Source organism: Tachyglossus aculeatus, chromosome X4 (assembly GCF_015852505.1).
Source record: "Tachyglossus aculeatus isolate mTacAcu1 chromosome X4, mTacAcu1.pri, whole genome shotgun sequence".
In the NCBI taxonomy this organism is placed as follows: Eukaryota; Metazoa; Chordata; class Mammalia; order Monotremata; family Tachyglossidae; genus Tachyglossus; species Tachyglossus aculeatus.
This window is the reverse complement of record NC_052098.1, coordinates 2,628,703-2,652,471: the sequence shown is the minus strand read 5'-3', so window position 1 is coordinate 2,652,471 and position 23,769 is coordinate 2,628,703. Positions and strand designations below refer to the sequence as shown.

Genomic DNA, 23,769 nt, shown 5'->3' with positions numbered 1-23,769 from the left:
AGTTGGGGGCGGAAGTGGGGGGGGAGGGGCGGGGCCGGGCCGGGGGGCCGTTCGGAGAGTCCGCGCTGCCCGGGAATAGGAGTGCCTCCTGGCGGCCGCTGCCTACTCCCACCGCCGCCCTTCACCTAGCTTCGGCCCTTCCTTTATTTCCTCGGCTCCTTCCTCCCTTCTTCTTTCCTTCCCTCCCTCTTCCCTCCTTCCCTCCCTCCTTAATAATAATAATAGCATTTATTAAGCACTTACTATGTGCAACGCACTGTTCTAAGCGCTGGGGAGGTTACAAAGTGGTCAGATTGTCCCCCGGGGGGCTCACAGTCAATCCCCATTTTACAGATGAGGTAACTGAGGCCCAGAGAGGTTAAGTGACTTGCCCAAAGTCACACAGCTGACAATTGGTGGAGCCGGGATTTGAACCCATGACCACTGACTCCAAAGCCCATGCTCTTTCCACTGAGCCACGCTGCTTCTCCATAATAATGATGGCTTTTATTAAGCACTTACTATGTGCAAAGAACGGTTCTAAGCACTGGGGAGGTTACAAGGTGATCAGGTTGTCCCACTGGGGGCTCACAGTCTGAGGCACAGAGAAGTTGTGACTTGCCCAAAGTCACACAGCTGACAATTGACGGAGCCAGGATTTGAACCCATGACCTCTGACTCCAAAGCCTGGGCTCTTTTCCACTGAGCCACGCTGCTTCTCCTTCCTCTCCTCCTTCCTTCCTTCTTCCTTCCCTCCTTCCTTTCCTCCTTCCACCTGCCTGGCCTAGGCCACCAAATCCCCCCCATGATAGGCCCCCACCAACTCCCCCCATCCACCCCGAGGCCCAATAAAACAATAACAATCCATCAGTCATACCGATCGAGCGCTTACTGTGTGCAGCGTTGTACTCGGTGCATAGTAGAGGACCAAAGAACAGAGCAGAAGCAGCAGGGCATAGGAGATAGAGCCCAGGCCTGGGAGTCACAAAGTCCTGGCTTCTAATCCCGGCTCCGCCACTTGTCTGCTGCGTGACCTTGAACAAGTCACTTTGCCTCTCTGGGCCTCAGAGACCTCATCTGGAAAATGGGGTTGGAGACCAGGTGCCCCACATGGGACACGGCCTGGGTCCAACCCGATTTGCTCACATCCACCCCAGTGCTTAGTACAGTGCTTGGCACATAGTAAGCACTTAACAAATACCATAATCATTATTATTATTGAAGCAGTCTGGCTTAGTGGAAAGAGCCTGGGTTTAGGAGTCAGAGGTCGTGGGTTCTAATCCCACTTCTGCCACTTGCCAGCTGTGTGACTTTGGGGAAGTCACTTCACTTCTCTGGACCTCAGCTCCCTCATCTGTAAAACAGGGATGAAGTTTGTGAGCCATACATGGGACACCCTGATTACCTTGTATCTACCCCATCGCTTAGAACAGTGCTTTGCACATAGTAAGCGCTTCACAAATTCCATCATTATTGTTATTAGGTGGGAGGCCAGTTCCCAGCAACAAAATGGCAATGATGGTACCAGGGAAGCGTTCAATGCAATAACTACAACACAATCAGATGGAACACAGCCCCACTCCCTTCTGTGTCACCATTGCATTTGGATTGACACCCTTTAATAATATTTATTCACCCCTTCCTCAGCCCCACAGCACTGAAATCCATAGCCCTCATTTATCCATTACTATTCACGCCTGTCTCCCCCTCTAGACAGTTAGCTTGTTGTGGGCAGGGAACTGGTCAAGCCGTTCTCTTCTATTGGACTCTCCCAAGTGCTCAGTACAGTGCTCTGCACACAATAAGTGCTCGATAAATACCACTGATTGATCGACCCCACATAGGGCTCGCCATCTAAGGGGAAGGGAGGACAGGGAGTTAATCTCCATTTGACAGGTGAGGAAACTGAGGCACCCAGGAGTTATGCCACTTGCTAAAATTTACAAGGGTACTGTCAATATCAATAGTAGTAGTATTACACACAGGCAAGTGGCACAGAGGGCATTAGAACCCAGGTTTCCTGACTTCCAGGCCCATGCTGATCTTCGCACTGCTTGGCTCAAAAGTCATCAGGAATAAAGGTCCCTTCCCAGGGCTTTGCCCACACCCACAAGCCGTGCTTCACAAAACAGTCAAGCAGCATCCTGAACACCTGCTTTTTATTTTTTAATGCATTTGTTAAGCACTACTGTTCGAAGCTCTGGGGTAGATTATGAGGTAGTCAGGTCCCACAGGGGGCTCACAGTCTAAGTAGGTGGGAGAACATGTACTGAATCCCCATTTTGCAGATGAGGGAACTGAGGCACAGAGAAGTTAAGCGACTTGCCCAAGATTACACAGCAGGTACGCGGCAGAGCCGGGATCAGAATACTCCCAGACCCGGACTCTTTCCACTATGAATGATTGCTGCAACTGCAAAGAGCATTTTTTACTCAAGTGCCTCATTTTCATAGCTAGGTGCCTATGCATACATTGTGATTAAGCACATTGGATTTTAACGTTTGGATGGGCAAAACCTACCAACTGTTTGATTGTTGATTGGGCAGTGGCATTTGTTTGCAGTTCGTCAACAGTGTATGCTTCTTCAAAAATGAAAATGCTGAAAGAGCTATAGGATAATGTAAATGGTGTTTACTGAGTGCTGACTGTGGGCAGAGCGCTGTACTGAGCGTGTGGGAGAGTACGACACATCGGAGTCGGTGGACGTGTTCCCTGATGGCAATCACGGTGACCCCAACGACTGCTTTGTGATTTTATAAATTAACCGTTCTTCCAAATACAAAAGGGCACGACAAGGAGCTTTCACACGTAATGCTTTATTCATTACATGTATCCAACGTCGCGATAAAATAGGAACATGAAGGAACAGCCTTAAAAATTCAGTAAAATCAAGCCTTGGCTAATACCGCATTTCGAATGAATCCTGGAAGATGTGATTGTCTTCCAAACGTTGAAGGCTGTTGTGATGGGCTCGGGTGTTACTGCGGCACCATCTTCTGAAATACTAGTTCCTGGCCAACCATACTTGTGAAATTCCCATATAAATAAAATAAAAACATCCGTTTGAGGAAGAAAAACAAAACACGTGCCTTTTCCATGGGTGCCAGCTTTTTCCCTGCTGATAGACTACAGCACCTGGACCAGCCTAGATGCCTGCAGGGGGTCTCTCATCCCAAGGCTGGACCAGGGACTCCTTTCACCCCCAAAGCACGGGGCGGGGGGGGGGGGGCGGTCTGGGGTTTGTTCTGAGGATGAGGTCGGGGGAAAGGGTGTCAGAGCTCTGGAGCCACCACGGTGGCCGGGTGCACCTCACGGGCCACCCACAGAACCACCACCCTCCATCAGAGCCTCTCCTGGGTTCAGTGCCTGAACTCCCACCGCTTGGGTGGCAAGTGGCAATGCAGGCGGCGGGGGGCAGGGGGGAGAGCGGCGTTTAACGGCAATCTCCCTTCGACTTCTCGCTGGCCCTTTCTTTCTCTCCCTTCTTTGAAGTGAGGGGAAAAGAGGGAAAAAGGGGGAAAAGAGGATTGCTTCCCCTCTTTTCCTCCCTCTCCGTCTTTTCTCCCCATCCCCCTCTGCCCCACCCCCCTAGCGACAACCCCACTTCAAAGATGAAAACTTGGCCCCTTGTTCTTCCCTGGCTTTAAAATGACGATCTCATCAAAGTCTTCAAAAACACGACTAACCTATACAATACGTGCTAACTCTTGGGAGGAGATGGAAAGTGGCATTCGGGAAATGACTAAGTAAATTAGCGACTGGATACCTTGGGTTCCTGAATGAAACCCAGGCGTCACGGCAGTGGTTCCGAGAGAAAACCCCATCACTACCGTTGGCCACACAGATGGAGTGGCCCCAGCCAGGACTCTCATGCCTCCTTTTCGGAGGCCTGAGGGCAATAAAAGAGGCTTCCATCTGCTTCGGGGGGCTCGTCGCTGCTTGACGAATGCTGAGCCCAACTGCCTAGGACTTTCCGACTGGAGGATGAATCCTCTTGGGTACTGGGGCTTCCCAGTAGGCTAACCATCTCTTCTGATTCTTCACTTTGCTCGAAACTTTCCAACCTGTCTTCCACCTGGAGCTCTTCCGCAAAGGGTTCTCTGTCGCTTCTCTTGAAACTTTCCAAAGTGTCTTCCAGAGGGAACTCTTTGGCGAAGTCTTCTTGGTCACCTTGCTCTAAACTTTCCAACTCAACTTTCAACAGGTGTTCTTCTGCACAGTTTTCTTCATCGCTTTGCCCGCAACTCTCTGACAAGTCTTCCGACTGGAGCTCTTCCGAAAAGTGTCCTTCGTCGCTCGGCTTGGAACTTTCCGACCTGTCTTCCGAAGAGAGCTCTTCCACAGAGTCTTCTTCGTAGCCCCGCTCAAAACTTTCCAACGTGTCTTCCAATGAGAGCTCTTCGGTGAAGCTTTTGCCGTCGCTCTGCCTGAAACTTTCCGATGTATCTTCCGACGAGATCGCTTCTGCAGAGTCTTCTTCGTCACTCTGCTTGAAGCTTTCCGACGTGTCTTCCCACAAGAGCTCTTCTGAAAAGTCTTTGTCACTTTGCTTGCGACTTTCTGAAGTGTCTTCTGACGAGAGTTCCGCCAAGTTTTCTCCCTCACTTTGGCTGAAACTTTCCGACATGCTTTCCGACCAGAGTTCTTCTGCGAGGTTTTCTTCTTGACTCAGGTGTCCACCATGCACGCTGTCCCCTATGGAGAAACAAACCAGATGACAACGGGTTCCCACACGCACCCAGACAAGTTATGAGAGCCCCATTAGCCTGAGGACATTAACATGATGAAAGGCCAAAACTGCCCTGCATCATCACCACTCAACATAATTGTTAGGTCTGCCTTAATAAATCCATTAGAAAATGAAACAGAAAAAAGAAGTCAGAGCAAGTGCTGAATTCAGGAGAAGCAGCGTGGCCTAATGGATAGAGCATGGGCCTGGGAGTCAGAAGGTCCTGGGTTCTAATCCCAGCTCTGCCACTTGTCTTCTGTGCAACCTTGGGCACGGCACTTAACTTCTCTGGGTCACAGCTACTTCAGCTGCAAAATGGGGATTGAGACTGTGAGTCCCATGTGGGACAGGGACTGTGCCCAACCTGATATGCTTGCCTCCTCTGCAGTATTCAGTACAGTGCCTGGCACACAGTAAGTGCTGAACAAATATCATAAGTATTATTATTATGTGGATGGAGTTTCACAACAGATAAGCAGAAATCACTTCATGTTGGAGTTATCTGTGCTCAGCTTCCCATTTTTGGACACACTCTTCATCCTCCATACTCATTCATTCATTCATTCAATCGTATTTATTGAGCGCTTACTGTGTGCAGAGCACTGTACTAAGCGCTTGGGAACTATAAGTTGGCAACATATAGAGACGGTCCCTACCCTCAACTTGCCCCGTCTTCACCTCCCCGTCCCCATGATGATTCTCCCCAGCCCCTGAGGCCAGTCATCTTTAAGTGGCCTGGCTTTAAAAAATAAAAATAAAATAAAAATTAGAGTTTTTAAGTTTGAGACCATATTGCTGTCTCCCCTCACTCCACTCCCTGTCTTGCGGCCCCTCTTACCCCATCATAATTTTTTTTATGGTATTTGTTAAGCACTTACTATGTGCCATACACTGTACTAAGTGCTGGGTAGGATACAAGCAAATTGGGCTGGACACAGTCCCTGTCCCACATGGGGCTCACAGTCATCATCATCATCATCATCATCAATCGTATTTATTGAGCGCTTACTATGTGCAGAGCACTGTACTAAGCGCTTGGGAAGTACAAATTGGCAACATATAGAGACAGTCCCTACCCAACAGTGGGCTCACAGTCTAAAAGGGGGAGACAGAGAACAAAACCAAACATGCTAACAAAATAAAATAAATAGAATAGATATGTACAAATAAAATAAATAAATAAATAAATAGAGTAAAAAAAATATGTACAAACATATATACATATATACAGGTGCTGTGGGGAAGGGAAGGAGGTAAGATGGGGGGATGGAGAGGGGGACAAGGGGGAGAGGAAGGAAGGGGCTCAGCCTGGGAAGGCCTCCTGGAGGAGGTGAGCTCTCAGCAGGGCCTTGAAGGGAGGAAGAGAGCTAGCTTGGCAGATGGGCAGAGGGAGGGCATTCCAGGCCCGGGGGATGACGTGGGCCGGGGGTCGATGGCGGGACAGGCGAGAGCGAGGTACGGTGAGGAGATCAGCGGTGGAGGAGCGGAGGGTGCGGACTGGGCTGTAGAAGGAGAGAAGGGAGGTGAGGTAGGAGGGGGCGAAGTGATGGAGAGCCTTGAAGCCCAGGGTGAGGAGTTTCTGCCTGATGCGCAGATTGATTGGTAGCCACTGGAGATTTTTGAGGAGGGGAGTGATATGCCCAGAGCGTTTCTGGACAAAGATAATCTGGGCAGCAGCATGAAGTACGGATTGAAGTGGAGAGAGACACGAGGATGGGAGATCAGAGAGAAGGCTGATGCAGTAGTCCAGACGGGATAGGATGAGAGCTTGAATGAGCAGGGTAGCGGTTGGGATGGAGAGGAAAGGGTGGATCTTGGCAATGTTGTGGAGCTGAGACCGGCAGGTTTTGGTCACGGCTTGGATGTGAGGGGTGAACGAGAGAGCGGAGTCGAGGATGACACCAAGGTTGCGGGCTTGTGAGACGGGAAGGATGGTAGTGCTGTCAACAGAGACGGGAAAGTCAGGGAGAGGGCAAGGTTTGGGAGGGAAGACAAGGAGTTCAGTCTTCGACATATTGAGCTTTAGGTGGCAGGCAGACATCCAAATGGAGATGTCCTGAAGGCAGGAGGAGATGCGAGCCTGGAGAGAGGGGGAGAGAGCAGGGGCAACTGCTCTCAACAGTCTCAATCCCCATTTTCCAGATGAAGTAACTGAGGCCCAGAGAAGGGAAGTGACTTGCCCAAGGCCACATAGCAGACAGGTGGCACAGCCGGGATTAGAACCCAGGTCCTTCTGACTCCCAGACCCATGCGCTATCCACTAAGCCACGGTGCTTCACCATCGCACCACCCCGGTAGGGCTCTGGACCCCCCATCTTGGGCAGGGGGAATGTGGGGAGCAGAAAAATCCTGCTGCAAGCTCTAAGAGGAGGGAAGGAAGCTAGGTGCGGCGGGGTGATACTTCCCTTGCCAGGAAAGACTGACTGCCCACTGTGGAGAGTGGAATTTTGCAAAGGGAAACCTGGAGCCGGGCAGTTAACTCCCTAATCCAACCTTAGAACCCACATACGTTCTGAGCCTTCTGGGATTTCTGTTCTTCTGAATCCCCTTTGGATGACTGCTGTATTGCTGTAGACTGTGAGCCCACTGTTGGGTAGGGACTGTCTCTATATGTTGCCAATTTGTACTTCCCAAGCGCTTAGTACAGTGCTCTGCACATAGTAAGCGCTCAATAAATACGATTGATGATGATGATGATGATGATGATGACCAGACCGCTTTGTGACTTTTACGTATTTATTACTCTATTTATTTACTTATTTTACTTGTACATAGCTATTCTATTTAATTTATTTTGTTAATATGTTTTGTTTTGTTCTTTGTCTCCCCCTTCTAGACTGTGAGCCCACTGTTGGGTAGGGACCGTCTCTATATGTTGCCAACTTGTACTTCCCAAGCGCTTAGTACAGTGCTCTGCACACAGTAAGCGCTCAATAAATACGATTGATTGATTGATTGATTTTGTTAACATGTTTTGTTTTGTTCTCTGTCTCCCCCTTCTAGACTGTGAGCCCACTGTTGAGTAGGGACCGTCTCTATATGTTGCCAACTTGTACTTCCCAAGCGCTTAGTACAGTGCTCTGCACACAGTAAGCACTCAATAAATATGATTAATTGATTGATTGATTGATTAGTTGTATGTTGCATCTGGCCTGTCACTCCCATATATTGTATGGCATGGCCTAGTGGATAGAGCATGGGCCTGGGAGTCAGGAGGTCATGGGTTCTAATCCCAGCTCTGCCACTTGTCTGCTTTGTGACCTTGGGCAAGTCACTTCACTTCTCTGTACCTATACTATATATATAGTATATACCTATACTTCTCTGTACTATATGTTGCCGACCTGTACTTCCCAAGTGCTTAGTACAGTGCTCTGCACACAGTAAGCGCTCAATAAATACGATTGGATGAATGAATGTACCTCAGTTCCCTCATCTGAAAATGGGGATTGAGTAAGTGAGCCCCACATGGGACAGGGACTGTGTCCAACTCAATTAGCCTGTAATAATAATAATAATGGCATTTGTTAAGTGCTTACTACGTGCCAAGCACTGTTCTAAGCACTGGGGGTATACAAGGTAATCAGGTTGTCCCACATGGGGCTCACAGTCTTGATCCCCATTTTACAGGTGAGGTAACTGAGGCCCAGAGAAGTGAAGTGACTTGCCCAAAGTCACACAGCTGACAAGTGGCGGAGTCGGGATTAGATCTCATAACCTCTGACTCCCAAGCCCATGCTCTTTCCACTGAGCCACGCTGTATCCACCCAAGCGCTTAGTGCAATGCCTGTCACATAGTAAATGCATAACAAATACCATCATTATTCAGCGCTTAGAAAAGTGCTTGACACATAGTAAGCGCTTAACAAATACCATCATTATTATTATTTGACTGGAAGATGGAGGCAGGAATCGTGTCTTGACTAGCCTTTGGAATTCCCCACAGTATCCAGAACAGTGCCCCACGCTAAGGGAGGGTCCTCATACGGTATTGTTAGGGGCAGGGAACATGACTGCTATTTCTGCTGGATCGTCCTCTTCCAAGCGCTTAGAGAAGCAGCGTGGCTCAGTGGAAAAAAGCCCGGGCTTTTGGAGTCAGAGGTCATGGGTTCAAATCCCGGCTCCGCCAATTATCAGCTGTGTGACTTTGGGCAAGTCACTTCTCTTCTCTGTGCCTCAGTTACCTCATCTGTAAAATGGGGATTGACTGTGAGCCCCCCGTGGGACAACCTGATCACCTTGTAACCTCCCCAGTGCTTAGAACAGTGCTTTGCACATAGTAAGCGCTTAATAAATGCCATCATTAACAGTGCTCTGTACAGAGCAAGCATTCAATAAACACCATTCATTCATTCATTCATTGCGTGGCTCAGTGGAAAGAGCACAGGCTTTGGAGTCAGAGGTCATGGGTTCAAATCCTGGCTCTGCCAATTATCAGCTGTGTGACTTTGGGCAAGTCACTTAACTTCTCTGGGCCTCAGTTACCTCATCTGTAAAATGGGGATTAAAACTGTGAGCCCCCCCGGAACAACCTGATCACCTTGTAACCTCCCCAGCGCTTAGAACAGTGCTTTGCACATAGTAAGCACTTAATAAATGCCATCATCATCATCATCATTCGTTCAACCGTATTTATTGAGAGCTTACTGTGTGCAAAGCACTTTACTAAGCACTTTGGAGAGGACAATACAGCAATGAACTCACACATTCCCTGCCCACGGCGAGCTTTAGTCTAGACGGGGAGATAGACATGAATAGAAATGAATAAAATGACAGATCTGGACTTAAGAGCTGTGGGCCTGGGAGGGGGGATGAATAAAGGGAGTGAGTCAGGGTGACACAGAAGGGAGCGGGAAAACAGGTAAGGAGGGCTTAGTTGGGGAAGGCCTCTTGGAGGAGGTGTCCCTTCAATAAGGCCTTGAAAGTGGGGAGAGTCACTGTCTGTCAGATGTGATTGATCGATTGATAGATAGACTTCCCAGTACCCATTTGGTTCTTCCATCTCACGTGCTAACCCTGTTGGTTTTGGCTAGAGGATGCTGTCGCGGAATTTGCCAACACCCTTTCCAACAGCGCGACTGTGTGTATCTGGATCAGATGGTGATGCCGTGGCCAAGGGGCATGTACTGGAGCCACGGTTTTCCCTTCTAGTCAGCTCGTGGTGGGTAGGGAATGGGTCTGTTTATTGTTCTCTTGTCCTCTCTCTAAGGGAGGAGTGAACTGAGGGAGCAAATCCAGGTGCAGAGCTTGCCATCTAATGGGGGGTGGTGTGGGGGAAGACAGCATACAAACATAAAAAAATAATAATAATAATTGTGGTATTTGTTAAGTGCTTACTATGTGCCAAGCACTGTACTAAGCACTGGGATGGATGCGAGATTATCAGGTCCCATATGGGGCTCACAGTCTAAGCAGGAGGGAGAACAAGGATTAATCCCCACTTTGCAGATGAGGAAACCGAGGCCCGGAGCAGCAAAGTGACTTGCCCAAGGTCACACAGCGGATTTGTGACAGAGCTGGGATTAGAACCCATGTATATTATCTTAGGACTATATACAGTTGTCCTTTGTAGTTGAAGATTACATCTCCTGTGGGGAATCACACACGTGTGTGTGTGTTTGTGTGTGTCTAAGTGAGGCCAAGGTGGGACTGACTGTTCCAACCGCACCATGCACACACAAAGATGGTCTCTTGTTCTGGGGCGTTTGTTCTTTGTCACTGTTTCCATTGTGCTTCTGAGTTTCATGACAGCCTAGCGAGACAATCTCCTTCACTCCAGAAGAAACAAAAGCTATCAGAGTAACACATAACACATGGTCACGTGATCATCTTTGCTCCCAAAAAGCAATCACTAAGACAAGTGTGTTTCGGAAATGTCAAAGCCTCTCATATCGAGGGTTTGCCTGCAGTAGGGATCGTCGTTATGATGACTGAACTTTTCTTCTGTGGAACTCACACGCCTCATCTTTGTGCTCTCATTCTATTGACTTTTCAGTCAGGGAAACTGAAATCCACAGAAGGTAAAGAACTGGCTGAACCAGGACCGTTGTTTGAGAAGAAAATGCAATGGAGTTTGTGCAATTCTAAATACATTCAGGGAGATACTGTTCTTTTGGTATTTGTTAAGCTATTACTATGTAATTGTACACGCCCCAGCGCTTAGTACAGTGCCTGGCAGACAGTAAGTGCTTAAAAAATACCACAATTATTATTATTATGTGCCAGACACTGTACGTAGTGTTGGGGTAATAGGAGCTCATCAGGTTTGAAGCAGTCCCTGTCCCGTGTGGGGCTCACAGTCTTCATCCCCATTTTCCAGAGGAGGGAGCTGAGACCCAGAGAAGTAAAGTGACTTGCCCAGATCACACAGCGGACAAGTGACAGAGCCGGGATTAGAACCCACGTCCTTTTGACTCCCAGGCCCGAGGGTCACTTTTCACTTCTGAAAAATGTGAGTCTTCCTGGACTACAAGATAGCAACGGTTTTCTAAAGAATTTGGATGATGATATTTACATGAGACCCAAGAATAAAAATGATGAATAAAAGTTAATAATAAAAAGGGCACTGCACTCACCTGGTATTGGTTGCTGCTGGTCTACTTTCTTGCTTCCATTCTCCTCTGTAGGCTCCTTTAGTTCCCCGTTGCTTTTAGAGTTAATCAAACCATCCTGCAGCTTCCCGATTTCATTGACAAAAGTCTCCATGATTTGTGCAAAATAGCTGCCACTGTTTTCTGCAGAAATCAAAAAGCTCAGTTTCAATTCCTTTACTACTAAAAATGATAATTATGATACTTCAGTGCTTACTACAGGCCAAGCACTGTTCTTAGTGCTGGGGTAGATACAAGTTAATTGGGTTGGACACAGTCCCTGTCCCACATGGGGCTCACACTCTTACTCCCCATTTTCCAGATGAGGTAACCGAGGTCCAGAGAAGTAAAGCAACTTGCCCAAGGTCACGCAGCAGACAAGTGGCAGAGCTGGGATTAGGACCCACGTTCTTCTGACTCTCGGGCCCACGCTCGATAATAACAATATTGATGGTATTTGTTAAGCGCTTACTATGTGCCAAGCACTGTTCTAAGCACTGGGGTAGATACAAGGTAATCAGGTTGTCCCACGTGGGGCTCACAGTCTTAATCCCAATTTTAAAGATGAGGTAACTGAGGCACAGAGAAGTGAAGTGACTTGCCCAAAGTCACACAGCCGATAAGTGGCAGAGCCAGGATTAGAACCCACGACCTCTGACTCCCAAGCCCGTGCTCTTTCTTTCCACTAAGCCATGCTGCTTCTCCATTTACTGAATAAATGGCTCCAAGTTGTACTATTTGCAGTCATCGATACTCTTTCTCTAGGACAGAGGGGAGGATGGGGAAAGGGAAAGAAGGGAGGGATGGGTGGCAGGGAGAGGGAGTTATCTGTCCTACGTAGTCCAAGACGACACTTGTCGTGGCACCTGGTTGCGGACAGGGAACGGGTCCTGCGCTCTTCCAAGCGCTTCAGACGGTGCTAGGCACACAGTCGGCGCTCAAGGAATACCATTGACTGACACGCCGCTGGGGGGAGATTCACCTGTGGGTATGCGTGGGGCCAAAAAGACCAGCGTGGAATCCACAGTCCCAAAGACCCTCTATGAATATAAAAAACTGCCCCTTCTTACGCTGTCACCTCCGCCACCTTGGCTTCAGCCTCCTTGCCTCACTGAGGTGGCGCATTATGACGTTTCTGCCCAAAAAGAGCGGCTCCTTTCTTGATTGTGAGGTGGGAGAGGTTTCACAGTTGGTCACGGGGAGGAATGATAATGATAATGGTATCTGTTAATCAATCAATCGTATTGATTGATCAATCAATCAATCGTATCAATCAATCAATCCTGTTAAGTGCTACTATGGGCCAAGCACTTTGCTAAACACTGGTGGTTGGGGGGAGATACAGTAATAATAAACCCCCAGCGCTTAGTGCAGTGCTTGGTGAAATAGTTGGCGCTTAACAGATACCACAATTATTATACAGGCTAATCAGGTTGGTAACAGTCCCCGCCCCTCAGGGGGCTCACAGTCTGGGTGGGGGGAGACTATGTATTTCTTCCTTGTTTCAGAGATGAGGAAACTGTTTCTTCGCTCTCCGGGGGGATAGGACGGACAGACGGATGCTAGAATGAGCCACCAATGGGGGCTGTGGAATTTCCCTATCTCTGGGGAGCTCAGAGAGGATATGCACAGACCTGTCCTGGACAGTTTAATTATTCACCAGCCTAGAGCATGGAGTCCTGGCCTGGGAGTCAGAAGGTTGTGGGTTAATTCATTCAATCATATTTATTGAGCGCTTACTGTGTGCAGAGCACTGGACTAAGCGCTTGGGAAGTACAAGTTGGCAACATATAGAGACGGTCCCTACCCAACAACGGGCTCACAGTCTAGAAGGGGGAGAAAGACAACAAAACAAAACATGTAGACAGGTGTCAAAGACATCTGCCATTTGTCAGCTGTGTGACCTTGGGCAAGTCACTTCACTTCTCCGGGTCTCAGTGACCTCATCTGGAAAATGGGGATTGAGACCGGGAGCCCCACGTGGGACAGGGACTGTGTCCAACCTGATTTGCTTGTATCCTCCCTAGCGCTTAGTGGCACACAGAGAGCACTTAAATACCATAATCATTATTAGAGGCCTGAACCAGCTTCCAGCTCGAGGAGTCTCGGATTCCGTGGGCCTCGATGGATGGCATGAAGCCAGGAAGAAGAAGGCCCGCCGACCCAGGGAAGCAATGGAAAAAAGGAAGGAGAAGGGAAAGGGGTACAAGAAGGGAATGACGACATGAAAGTCCAAGAAGGCTGAGACTTGCTCAAGGCTTCTGCGACTATGGCATTAGGCTTCTAAATCCTGGCTCTGCCCTTGAGTCAACATACCCTCCGTTTCCGTCTTTTCAGGAAAGGCATGGTGCTAGATTTATTCTTTTAGATTGATAATAATAATGATAATGATAATGACATCCGTTAAGTGCTTCTTACGTTTCAAGCACTGTTCTAAGTGGCAGGGTAGATACAAGGTAGACACAGTCCCTGAGCAACATGGGGCTCACAGTCCTAAGTATGAGGGAGAATAGGTTTGAATCCCTATCTTACAGATGAGGAAACTGAGATACGATGAGATGGGAGTTCCAGAATGATGAGCCAACCATTTAATCCAGTGCTTTGCACACAGTAAGCTCTCAATAAATATGATTGAATGAACCAACTAGAAGCCAAGAGCCATGAAAACCATCTAGATGGGAGATTTTATTTGGTATCCTTGTTTCAAGGGCAGAAAACTCAGTTCTCCAAATACCCCATCATTCATTCATTCATTCATTCATTCAATTATATTTACTGAGCACTTACTGTGTGCAGAGCACTGTACTAAGCGCTTGGAAACTACAATACCACAATAAAGAGAAACAATCCCTGCCCACAGCAGGCTTACAGTCTAAAGACGGGCTTACATGTCACCTTTAATCGCAGCCACTTCTGACTTGGGTGAAATTTCGACCATAAAAAACACTGTCGAACCAACCAAGGAACTGCATACGCAACAGATTTTCACGTGTTTCCCTCGTAACCCCTGGGTTCTACCCAAGGCCCCTTCCCTCAACTCCCATCCTAATGCTTACCATTTAAAACGGTAGCTTTGAAATCAGTCAACATCTGCTGCATCTTCTGATCTATCCCAGGTCCCCTCAGAGACAGAAGGCAGCTGATACATTGTAAGAGATGTTCCAGGGCTGTCCCAAGTTTCTGGATCATTTGCTCTTGTTGGGAGACTGTCTTTTGCAGGGTCGTGACCTGTAACTTAAGCTTCTCTTCAGATTCCTGCGAAGTATTCACCTACCAAAAACACATTGGGGATCGAAAGGGGTCATTTTAATTAGACCACACACTACTCGTTATTTCTCCTATAAAAACTGATTTCTAGAGTCAATGGCAACTCTGAACAATAATAATAATAATAATAATCATGGGCGCTTTACTATGTGCCAGGCACCATGCTGAGTGATGAGGTGGATACAAGCAGATCGGGTTGGACGCAGCCGTCAGCTCGTTGTGAACAGGGAACGTGTCTGGCTGTTGTTATATTGTACTCTCCTGAGGGCTCAGTACAGTGCCTTGCTCACAGTGAGTGCTCAATAAATACGACTGAATGAATGAATGAATTAGCGTGTGCCACCAGAAAGGTTCCGGCGGGGTGAGGGGGAGCTTATAAAATTTGCCCTTTCACTGAGAGGAAAAAAACCAGCCACTTGCAGGTCTTACTTGGAGGCCGGCAGTTTTTACGCACATCTAGACAGAGCATTGCCAGATTAGAAAGTAACTTGGAACAGACAGCTGGAATGTCCTTGATACCTCGATGTGGTCTCGATTCTCAGGTATCGCAGATAGGCATGGAGTTTGAGGCGTCTTTTGCCTAACCATGGGAAAGACCCCCACTTCCTGCCTAAGACCGGTTCCAGCTGCCTAGATAAAGAAAAGATGAAAATGCATCATTGTCCTTCATCGTTGTTATCCTCCTCACCTGGGGCATTTACTTGTGGTATTTGTTCGGCGCTTACTATGTTGCCAACTTGTACTTCTCAAGCACTTAGTACAGTGCTCTGCACACAGTAAGCACTCAATAAATACGATTGATTGATTGATTGATCAAGCATTGCTCTATGAGCTGGGGTCGATGCAAGTTAATCCGGTCTCCCAAGGGGAGAGAGTCTATGCAGGAAAGACAACGGGTATTGAGTGACCATTTTAAAGATGAGGAAATGGAGGCTCCAAGAAGTCAGTGACATGCCCAAGGTCACACATCACACAGCAGGCAAGTGGCAGGGAGCCATTAGAACCCCGACTTGCTCCCTTTATTCATCCCCTCTCCCAGCCCCACAACACTTAGCATGGCTTGGGGGAAGGAGCCCAGGCTTGAGAGTCAGAGGTCGTGGGTTCTAATCCCAGATCTACCACTTGTCAGCAGTGTGACTTTGGCAAGTCACTTTGCTTCTCTGTGTCTCAGTTACCTCATCTGTAAAATGGGGGTTAAAACTGTGAGCCCGACATGGGACAACCTGATTACCTTGTATCTACCCCAGCGCTTAGAACAGTGCTTGGCACATAATAAGCACTTAACAAATACCATCATCATTATTATATTTGTCATTTATTTCTATTAATGTCTGTCTCCCCTCTAGATATACGCCCTTTGTGGGCAAGGAATGTGTCCGTTTATTGTTATCTTGTACTCTCCCAAGTGCTCAGTAAGTGCGCTGCACAGGGTAAGTGCTCAATAAATGCAACTGAATGAATGAATGAACCCAGAGCCTCTTTCCACTAGGCCACACTATTTCATCTGTATCTACCGCGGGCTTACTGTCTTCAGAGCACCTGTCTAGAGGTAAATAACGTGGCCCCTTGCCCTTGATTCCTCCGATTGGTGTTGTCATTCATCCGATTGTATTTACTGAGCGCTTACACTGCTGTGTGCAGAGCACTGTACTATGTGCTTGGGAGAGTCCAACAGAACAATAAACAGAAACATTCCCTGCCCACAACGAGTTTACAGTCTACAGGAGACAGATGTTAGCCCTGAGCATCTTTTTCCTAATTAGAGCAGGGACCTGCGTTTCCTGTTTTCGACTGTCTTCTTGGTTGTACCATCGCTATTGTGGCTGCCAAGGTGAAGAAAACATGAAAATATCATTGCTCAATCAATCACATTTATTGAGCACTGACCATTATCGTCGCTGTCATCAGCCTCTACGGAGTACTTGCTGTGCCTCAGGCACCTGTCTAGGAGTGTAGGTACACCAATAAGTAGGTAACGTACCTGGATGCGGTGAAGATTATTTCTGCTATCCGCTGCAGCATCTTCTGTTTCCTGTTTTTGGAGTCTAGCTGACTCAAGTGTCTAGATAAAGAATGAAAACACCTTGGATGGCTTGATCATGAACATTCTCATTCATTCATCTCTACTACTAGTAGTAATAATAATAATTGGGGGCTTTGTTCAGCGCTTACTACGTGCCAGGCACTATACTAAGCACTTGGGAGGATACAAGTAAATCAGGTTGGACCCAGTCCCTGTCCCACTTGGGGTCCCAGTCTCAATCCCCCTTCTCCAGATGAGGTCACTGCGGTGCCCAGAGAAGTGAAGTGCCTTGCCCAAGGAAACACAGCAGACAAGTGGCAGAGCCGAGATTAGAACTTATAACCTTCTGACTCCCAGGTCTGGGCTCTATCCACTGAGCCATGCTGAATTCTTACAGTGCTTGGGAGTCGACGGTAACAGTAATGCCCAGGGTCCCTGCTCTTGAGAAGCTCGGGCGATCGATCCACCTTCCCCCACGCCCCTCCAACATTCGTTCCAGGAGGCAAGGTGACTGCCTCCTTCTCCAAGAGAATCGTTCTGAGAATAAGTGGCTCTAGCTGATCCCAATTCATCTTCCCCAAGTGCCTCGGACGCTCCTGGAGAAGCTATCGGAAAGTAGTGGGGAGTGGAGTGGTGCCCTCAAGACAAAGTTTTAGGCAGATGAAGGCTAGCCTGAAGAAAGGTGTGTGTGGAGTGGTCAATCCATTGAACAATCAATATTTACTGAGTGCTTACTGTGTGCAGAGCACTGGACTAAGCGCTTGGAAAAGTCCAATACAACAGAATGTGAAGAGGTTGGAGACAGGGAGTTAGCAAGACCCTCAAGTAAATAAAGACCCATACGGTAGTCATTCACACCTTAACTGACACCACCTCTCTCCATAACCAGAGGGCTGCGTGTTTCGGGAAGAATGGTTCCGTATTCTTCCACAGCATTCCATCCAAAATACGTCAGAGAAACACATGGCGCAGAAGACCTGGCTAGGGGTGGTTTCCTAAACTGAGGTAGCCGGATCCGAAATTAATGGTATAGAAATTATTGGAACACCCGTCTTGTCTGAGTGTGGTGGGTACTATCCCCCACATTGGGTTTCTAGAGCCTCCTTCGAGACACGGAACCTACGCCTTCTTACTTTGATCTGTTGTCCCTGCCACCTCATCTCCTCCTCCAGCCAACACTTTCTTTTGGACTCCTCCCGCATTTTCTTTTGCAGCTGGGTCTGCTGGTGTTTCATGTCATTAATGGATTGCTCAAGATCAGTGGCCCGTTTCTTATTCAGATTGAAGAGTCTCGTCAGCTCCGTGGACTTTTGACGGTTCTTCTGCAAAAGCTGAGATCACACGGCAAATGTCAAACACTGAGACCAATCAGGGAACTGGCTCCACCACGTTCTATGAATAAATCTAAAATTTCCCTTCGATTTCAAGGACAGTTGCTGATCAGGATCTGAATGGACTTTGATTTTTATAACACCATCCCCAACATCCCAACAAAACGTGTACACCTGACAAACTCACTTCGGTTGTCTCCTTCTGTCCCTTTATCTTTTCTTTTTTCGCAGGGAAACCAAAACTTCCATAATAATAATAACAATAATATTTGTTAAGTGCTTACTATGTGCCAAGCACTGTTCTAAGTGCTGAGGGGGATACAAGGTAATCAGGTTGTCCCACGTTGGGCTCACAATCTTAATCCCCATCTTGCAGATGAGGTAACTGAGGCACAGAGCAGTTAAGTGACTTGCCCAAAGTCACAAAGCTGATAAGTGGCGGAGCCGGGATTAGAACCCACATCCTCTGACTCCCAAGCCCGTGCTCTTTCCATTCATTCATTCAGTCATATTTATTGAGCGCTTACTGTGTGCAGAGCACTGTACTAAGCGCTTGGGAAGTACAAGGTGGCAACTTATAAAGACGGTCCCTACCCATGCTGCTTCTCTAATGCCATTTAACATTTCACCATACCCTTTATTCATTCAATCGTATTTACTAAACACTTACTGTGTGCAGAGCACTGTACGAAGTGCTTGGGAAAGTACAATACAACAATAAACAGATACATTATGAGACACGGGCAGGCACAAAATGTCGATGCTGACAACTGTTCATCGGTGCTCTGAAAATTGTGAATCGGATTTTTGAAAATCCCGACTAGTAAATTTTGGCTTTTAAATCAGTTTCCAAAGGTGACAAGAATGAGAACTTGCTTATTTGTCACCTGAAGAGAAAACCTGTTTTTTTCTAGATTCATTCAATCGTATTTATTGAGTGCTTACTGTGTACAGAGCACTGTACTAAGCGCTTGGAAAGTACAAGTTGGCAACATCTAAAGACGGTCCCTACCCAACAACGGGCTCACAGTCTAGAAGGGGGAGACAGACAACAAAAAAGTATGTTAAGGCTAAATGACTGCACGATTAAAATGGTGGATTCCGTTTTGCAATAGCCTTAAGAAATAAATTATCGTGGAAATATGTTGCCGAACTGTATTTTCCAAGCACTTAGTACAGTGCTCTGCACACAGCAAGCGCTCAATAAATATGATTGAATGAATGAATGAGAAAAACAACTCCACCTTTCAATACTCTCTCATTCATTCAGTTCGTATTTATTGAGTGTTTACTGTGTGCAGTAAACACTGCATGTTGCCAATTTGTACTTCCCAAGCGCTTAGTACAGTGCGCTTAGTACAGTGCTCTGCACATAGTAAGCGCTCAATAAATACGATTGATGATGATGATGCAGAGCACCGTACTAAGTGCTACTAAGCTACTCTAAAATAATGGTCAAATGGGCTACAATTCTTAATACTGAACAGCATTTGGAAGCTGCAAGCTTAATTTTTCCCATACCGTTTTTCCCTGTGACCATTTTACTTGAGAACAAGGAAGCTCATCTACGATAAATTATCACATGGTCATTTCCTTGAAGAAAATACTCAGCTCACCCTGCTGGCAAAATGATCTCTGTGGAGTAGGTCAAACCTAGTCACTAGCTCCAAAGGGGTAACTTAAACTCTTCAACAGGGTGCACGTATAATGTTACTATTTATCTGTATTTGTTAAGCGTTTACTATGTGAAAAGCACTGTTCTGAGCGCTGGGGGAGATACAAGATCATCAAGTCAGATGCAGTCCCTGGTCCACATGGGGCAGCTTGGCTCAGTGGAGGGAGCATGGACTTGGGAGTCAGAAGTCGTGGGTTCTAATCTCAGCTCTGCCATTGCCAGCTGTGTGACTTTAGGCAAGTCACTTAACTTCTCATCTGTAAAATGGGGATTAAGACTGTGAGTCCCACGTGGGACAACCTGATGACTTTGTATCTACCCCAGTACTTAGGACAGCGCTTGGCACATAGTAAGTGCTTAACAAATACCATCATTATTATTATTATGGGGTTCCCAGTCTAGGTAACCACATGCCCCATTCTCTTCGATTTTCTCCCAGCAAAGCATAGAGTGCATATTCCTGAAAAGCAACCCATTAGAGAAGCAGCGTGGCCCAGTGACAAGAGCACGGGCCTGGGAGTCAGAGGACCTGGGTTCTCTTGTCTGCCATGTGACCTTGGGCAAGTCACTTCACTTCCCTGGGCCTCGGTTACCTCATTTGTGAAAATGGGGATTCAATCCTACCCCCTCCTACTTTCATTCATTCATTCATTCAATCGTATTTAATAAGCGCTTACTGTGTGCAGCGCACTTTACTAAGTGCTTGGAAAGTACAATTCAGCAACAGATAGAGACAATCCCTATGTGAGCCCCATGTGGGATGGGGACCGTGTCCAACGTGATTATCTTGTATCTACCTCAGTGCATAGAACAGCACTTGGCACGTACTACACACTTAACAAGTGCCATCATTATGATTATTATTCTAAAAATTCTCAACAGCACCTATTCAGAACACAGACCACTACATCAACCTTCAACCTTCTAGACTGTAAGCTCTTTGTGGGCAGGGAATGTATCTGTTATATTATTCTACGGTGCTCTCCCAAGTGCTTAGTAAAGTGCTCTGCACACAGCAAATGCTAAATAAATATGATTGACTGGTTGACGTTAGTAGGAAAATGAACTTCACAGATAATCCCAAAACCTCATTTTGGCACTTGGTTTCAATGTCCTTCTTCGTTCACACCAGTCACCCAGAGCTACTAGCCGACAGCTAATGTGACATTCAAGGATCATGTCCTTTCCCTTCTTTGACCCTTCCTCCAGCCCATGAGCCGTGCAATGTGCAAAGAAAAGAAATGGGGCGGGGTTGGAGCCAGTCTAAGAAACCCAGAAATCTTGGTTCCTAAATTTGTAAGACTGATGCCTGAGATCAGCACGTTAAAAGCCAGAGGATATCTGGGACCTTCTTTATTCATTCATTCAATCGTATTTATTGAGCGCTTACTGTGTGCAGTGCACTGTACTAAGCACTTGGGAGAGTAACACACACAGTCCCTGCCCACAATGAACTTCCAGTCTAGAAGGGGAGACAGGCATTAATACTCTCTTCCCCTTCCACTTTGCATATTGCGGATCCATCTTTATAAGTCTGTCAGTCACCTATTAAAGGTATTTACTGAGTGCTTCCTGTGTGCAGGGCACTGTACTAAGCACTTGGGAGAGTCCAATCCAACAGAATTGGCAGGCACATTTCTTGTCCACAATTACCTTATAGTCCAGAGAGACCAACCAAGTTTAGTTTTACTGGCCCTACCCACAAAAGAGTGATTTTTTGCACTCCTGGAAGGTCTTTAAGTTACTCTTCTCAATGCAAAATTTTCAAAAATGACCTGGCTTTTTGGCTTTAGGGCATCACTCTTCTTCTGGATCTCTTGCTGTAAGTTTTTTTTCCAAGCGCTTTTTCTGTCATCTTTGTGTTCCACACTTTCCAAATGCTTTTCAATTTGGATTAATTCCTCTTTGGCTTGCGTTGCTTCTTGCTCTAGCTTTGGAACTTCCAGAGAGAACTTTTCGATTTTTGACCTGGCATCATTGGCTTAATAAAAAAGATAAGTAAATGGTCCAACAGCATAATCAGAATCACCATGCCGCAAAAACGATTACCGATTACCAGCTCTAAGAGAAGCAGCATGGTTTAGTGGCAAGAGCCTGGACTTGGGAGTCAGAGGATGTGGGTCCTAATTCTGGCTCCACCACCCATCTGCTGTGTGACCCTGGGCAAGTCACTTCACTTCTCTGGCCCTCATTTAGCTCATATGTAAAATGGGGATTAAGACTGTGAGCCCCACGTGGGATTACCTTGTATCTACCTCAGATCTTAGAACAGTGCTTGGCACATAGTAAGTGCTTAACAAATATAATAATAATATGATACTATCTAGAGAATATTGATGCTATATATGTTTGGAAAAACTCCAGTAAAATAATTGTAAGTCAAAGTTTGTCTTTCACGATCTATCTGAAGTAACAACACTCAAGGCGTGACACATTCAAAAATACACAATCAACAAATTAATTGTATTTATTATTAATAACTTAATAATAATAATGGTATTTGTTAAGTACTTACTGTGTGCCAGGTACTGTACTAAGCACTGGGGTGAACACAAGCAAATCGGGTTGAACCCGGTCCCTGTCCCACTTGGGGCTCCCAGTTTCAAATCCCATTTTACAGATGAGGTAACTGAGGCACAGAGAAGTGAAGTGATTTGCCCAAGGCCACCCAGCAGACAAGTGGCAGAGCCAGGATTAGAACCCATGACCTTCTAACTCCCAGGCCCAGGCCCTATCCTTATCCTACTATGAGCCCCACATGAGACAGGGACTGTGTCCACCTGATTATCTTGTATATCTACCCCAGCGCTTAGAACAATGCTTGGCACATAGTAAGCACATAACAAATACCATAATTATTATTAACAAATATAACTTTTACCATTCTTACAATTATTATTATCATCATTATCATTATAGTACTTAAGTACTTACTATGTGTCACACACTGTTCTAAGCGCTGGGGTAGTACAAATTAATCAGGTTGGACACAATCCCTGTTTCACATTTGGCTCACACTCTTAATCTCCATGTTTTACAGATGAGGTAACTGAGGCACAGAGAAGTTAAGTGACTTGCCCAAGGTCACACAGCAGACATGTGGCAGAGCCGGAATTAGAACCCATGACTTTCTGAGTCCCAGGCCCATGCTCTATCCACTACAGAACACTCGGAGCTAGAAGTCAGTCAGAAGGACCTGGGTTATAATCCCGGTCTCCTCCTCTTGTCTATTGTGAAGCAGCTTGGCTCAGTGGAAAGAGCACAGGCTTGGGAGTCAGAGGTCATGGGTTCTAATCCCAGTTCTGCCATTTGTCAGCTATGTGACTTTGGGCAAGTCACTTAACTTCTCTGGGCCTTAGTTACCTCATCTGTAAAATGGGGATTAAGACTGTGAGCCCCATGTGGGACAACCTGATCATCTTGTATTTCCACACACACCCCCTGAGCTTAGAACTGTGCTTGACACATAGTAAGCGCTTAACAGATGCCATTATTTATTATTATTATTATTACTGTGTTTCCTTGGGAAAGTCACTTCACTTCTTTGGGACTCAGTTCCCTCATCTGTAAAATGGGGATTGAGACTGTGAGCCCTACGTGGGACCGGGATTGGGTCCAACCCGATCTGCTTGTATCCACCCCAGTGCTTAATACAGTGTGCTTGGGACATAGTAAGCACTTAACAAATTCCATTATTATCTTCATTATTATTATAATTTCCAGAGCAGAGAGAAATGAAGTGCCTTGCCCAAGGTCCCACAGCAGACAAATGGCAGAGCTGGGATTAGAACCTAAACTCTTCTGACTCCCAGGCCTGGGCTCTTGTAGACCTGGGCTCTTGTATGTCCAGGTCTTGTCCTAGGCAGGGCTCTGTCTTAGGGAGTCCCTAAAAGCAAGTGGAAAGAAGGGTAACCTAGTGGAAAGAGCACAGGCCTGGGAGCCAGAGGACCTGGGTTCTCATCCCAGCCCTGCCACTTACCTACTGTGGGACTGTGGGCAAGTCACTTCATTCTCTGGCCTCGGTTTCCACATCTGGAAGAATGGGGATTCAAAACCTGACCTCCCTCCCCTTGAGACTGTAATCCCCGTGAAAAAGATTTTGTCTTTTTATCCATTAACTGACCTTACACAACTGGCATCTATCATACCTGTGTGTAGTAATTCCTTCATGAGCC

At 46.8% G+C, this 23,769-nt stretch overlaps 1 protein-coding gene across 2 annotated transcripts in view; it reads right to left on the bottom strand.

Moving 5' to 3' along the window:
• Positions 1-3,572: 3,572 nt before the first annotated feature.
• KIF27 (kinesin family member 27) overlaps positions 3,573-23,769 on the bottom strand; it is a 44,141-nt gene continuing 23,944 nt past the window's right edge. Inside the window, exons 8-14 of one of the 2 annotated variants that reach the window (XM_038769920.1) lie at positions 21,370-21,575; positions 17,722-17,919; positions 16,547-16,627; positions 15,085-15,195; positions 14,355-14,568; positions 11,284-11,442; positions 3,573-4,674 (exon numbers count right to left, since the gene is read on the bottom strand). In XM_038769920.1, the coding sequence (XP_038625848.1) occupies positions 3,848-4,674; positions 11,284-11,442; positions 14,355-14,568; positions 15,085-15,195; positions 16,547-16,627; positions 17,722-17,919; positions 21,370-21,575 (1,796 nt within the window). In that variant the 3' untranslated portion in view covers positions 3,573-3,847. The remainder of the gene's footprint in view (positions 4,675-11,283; positions 11,443-14,354; positions 14,569-15,084; positions 15,196-16,546; positions 16,628-17,721; positions 17,920-21,369; positions 21,576-23,769) is intronic. The other variant, XM_038769921.1, reaches the window with a different exon arrangement.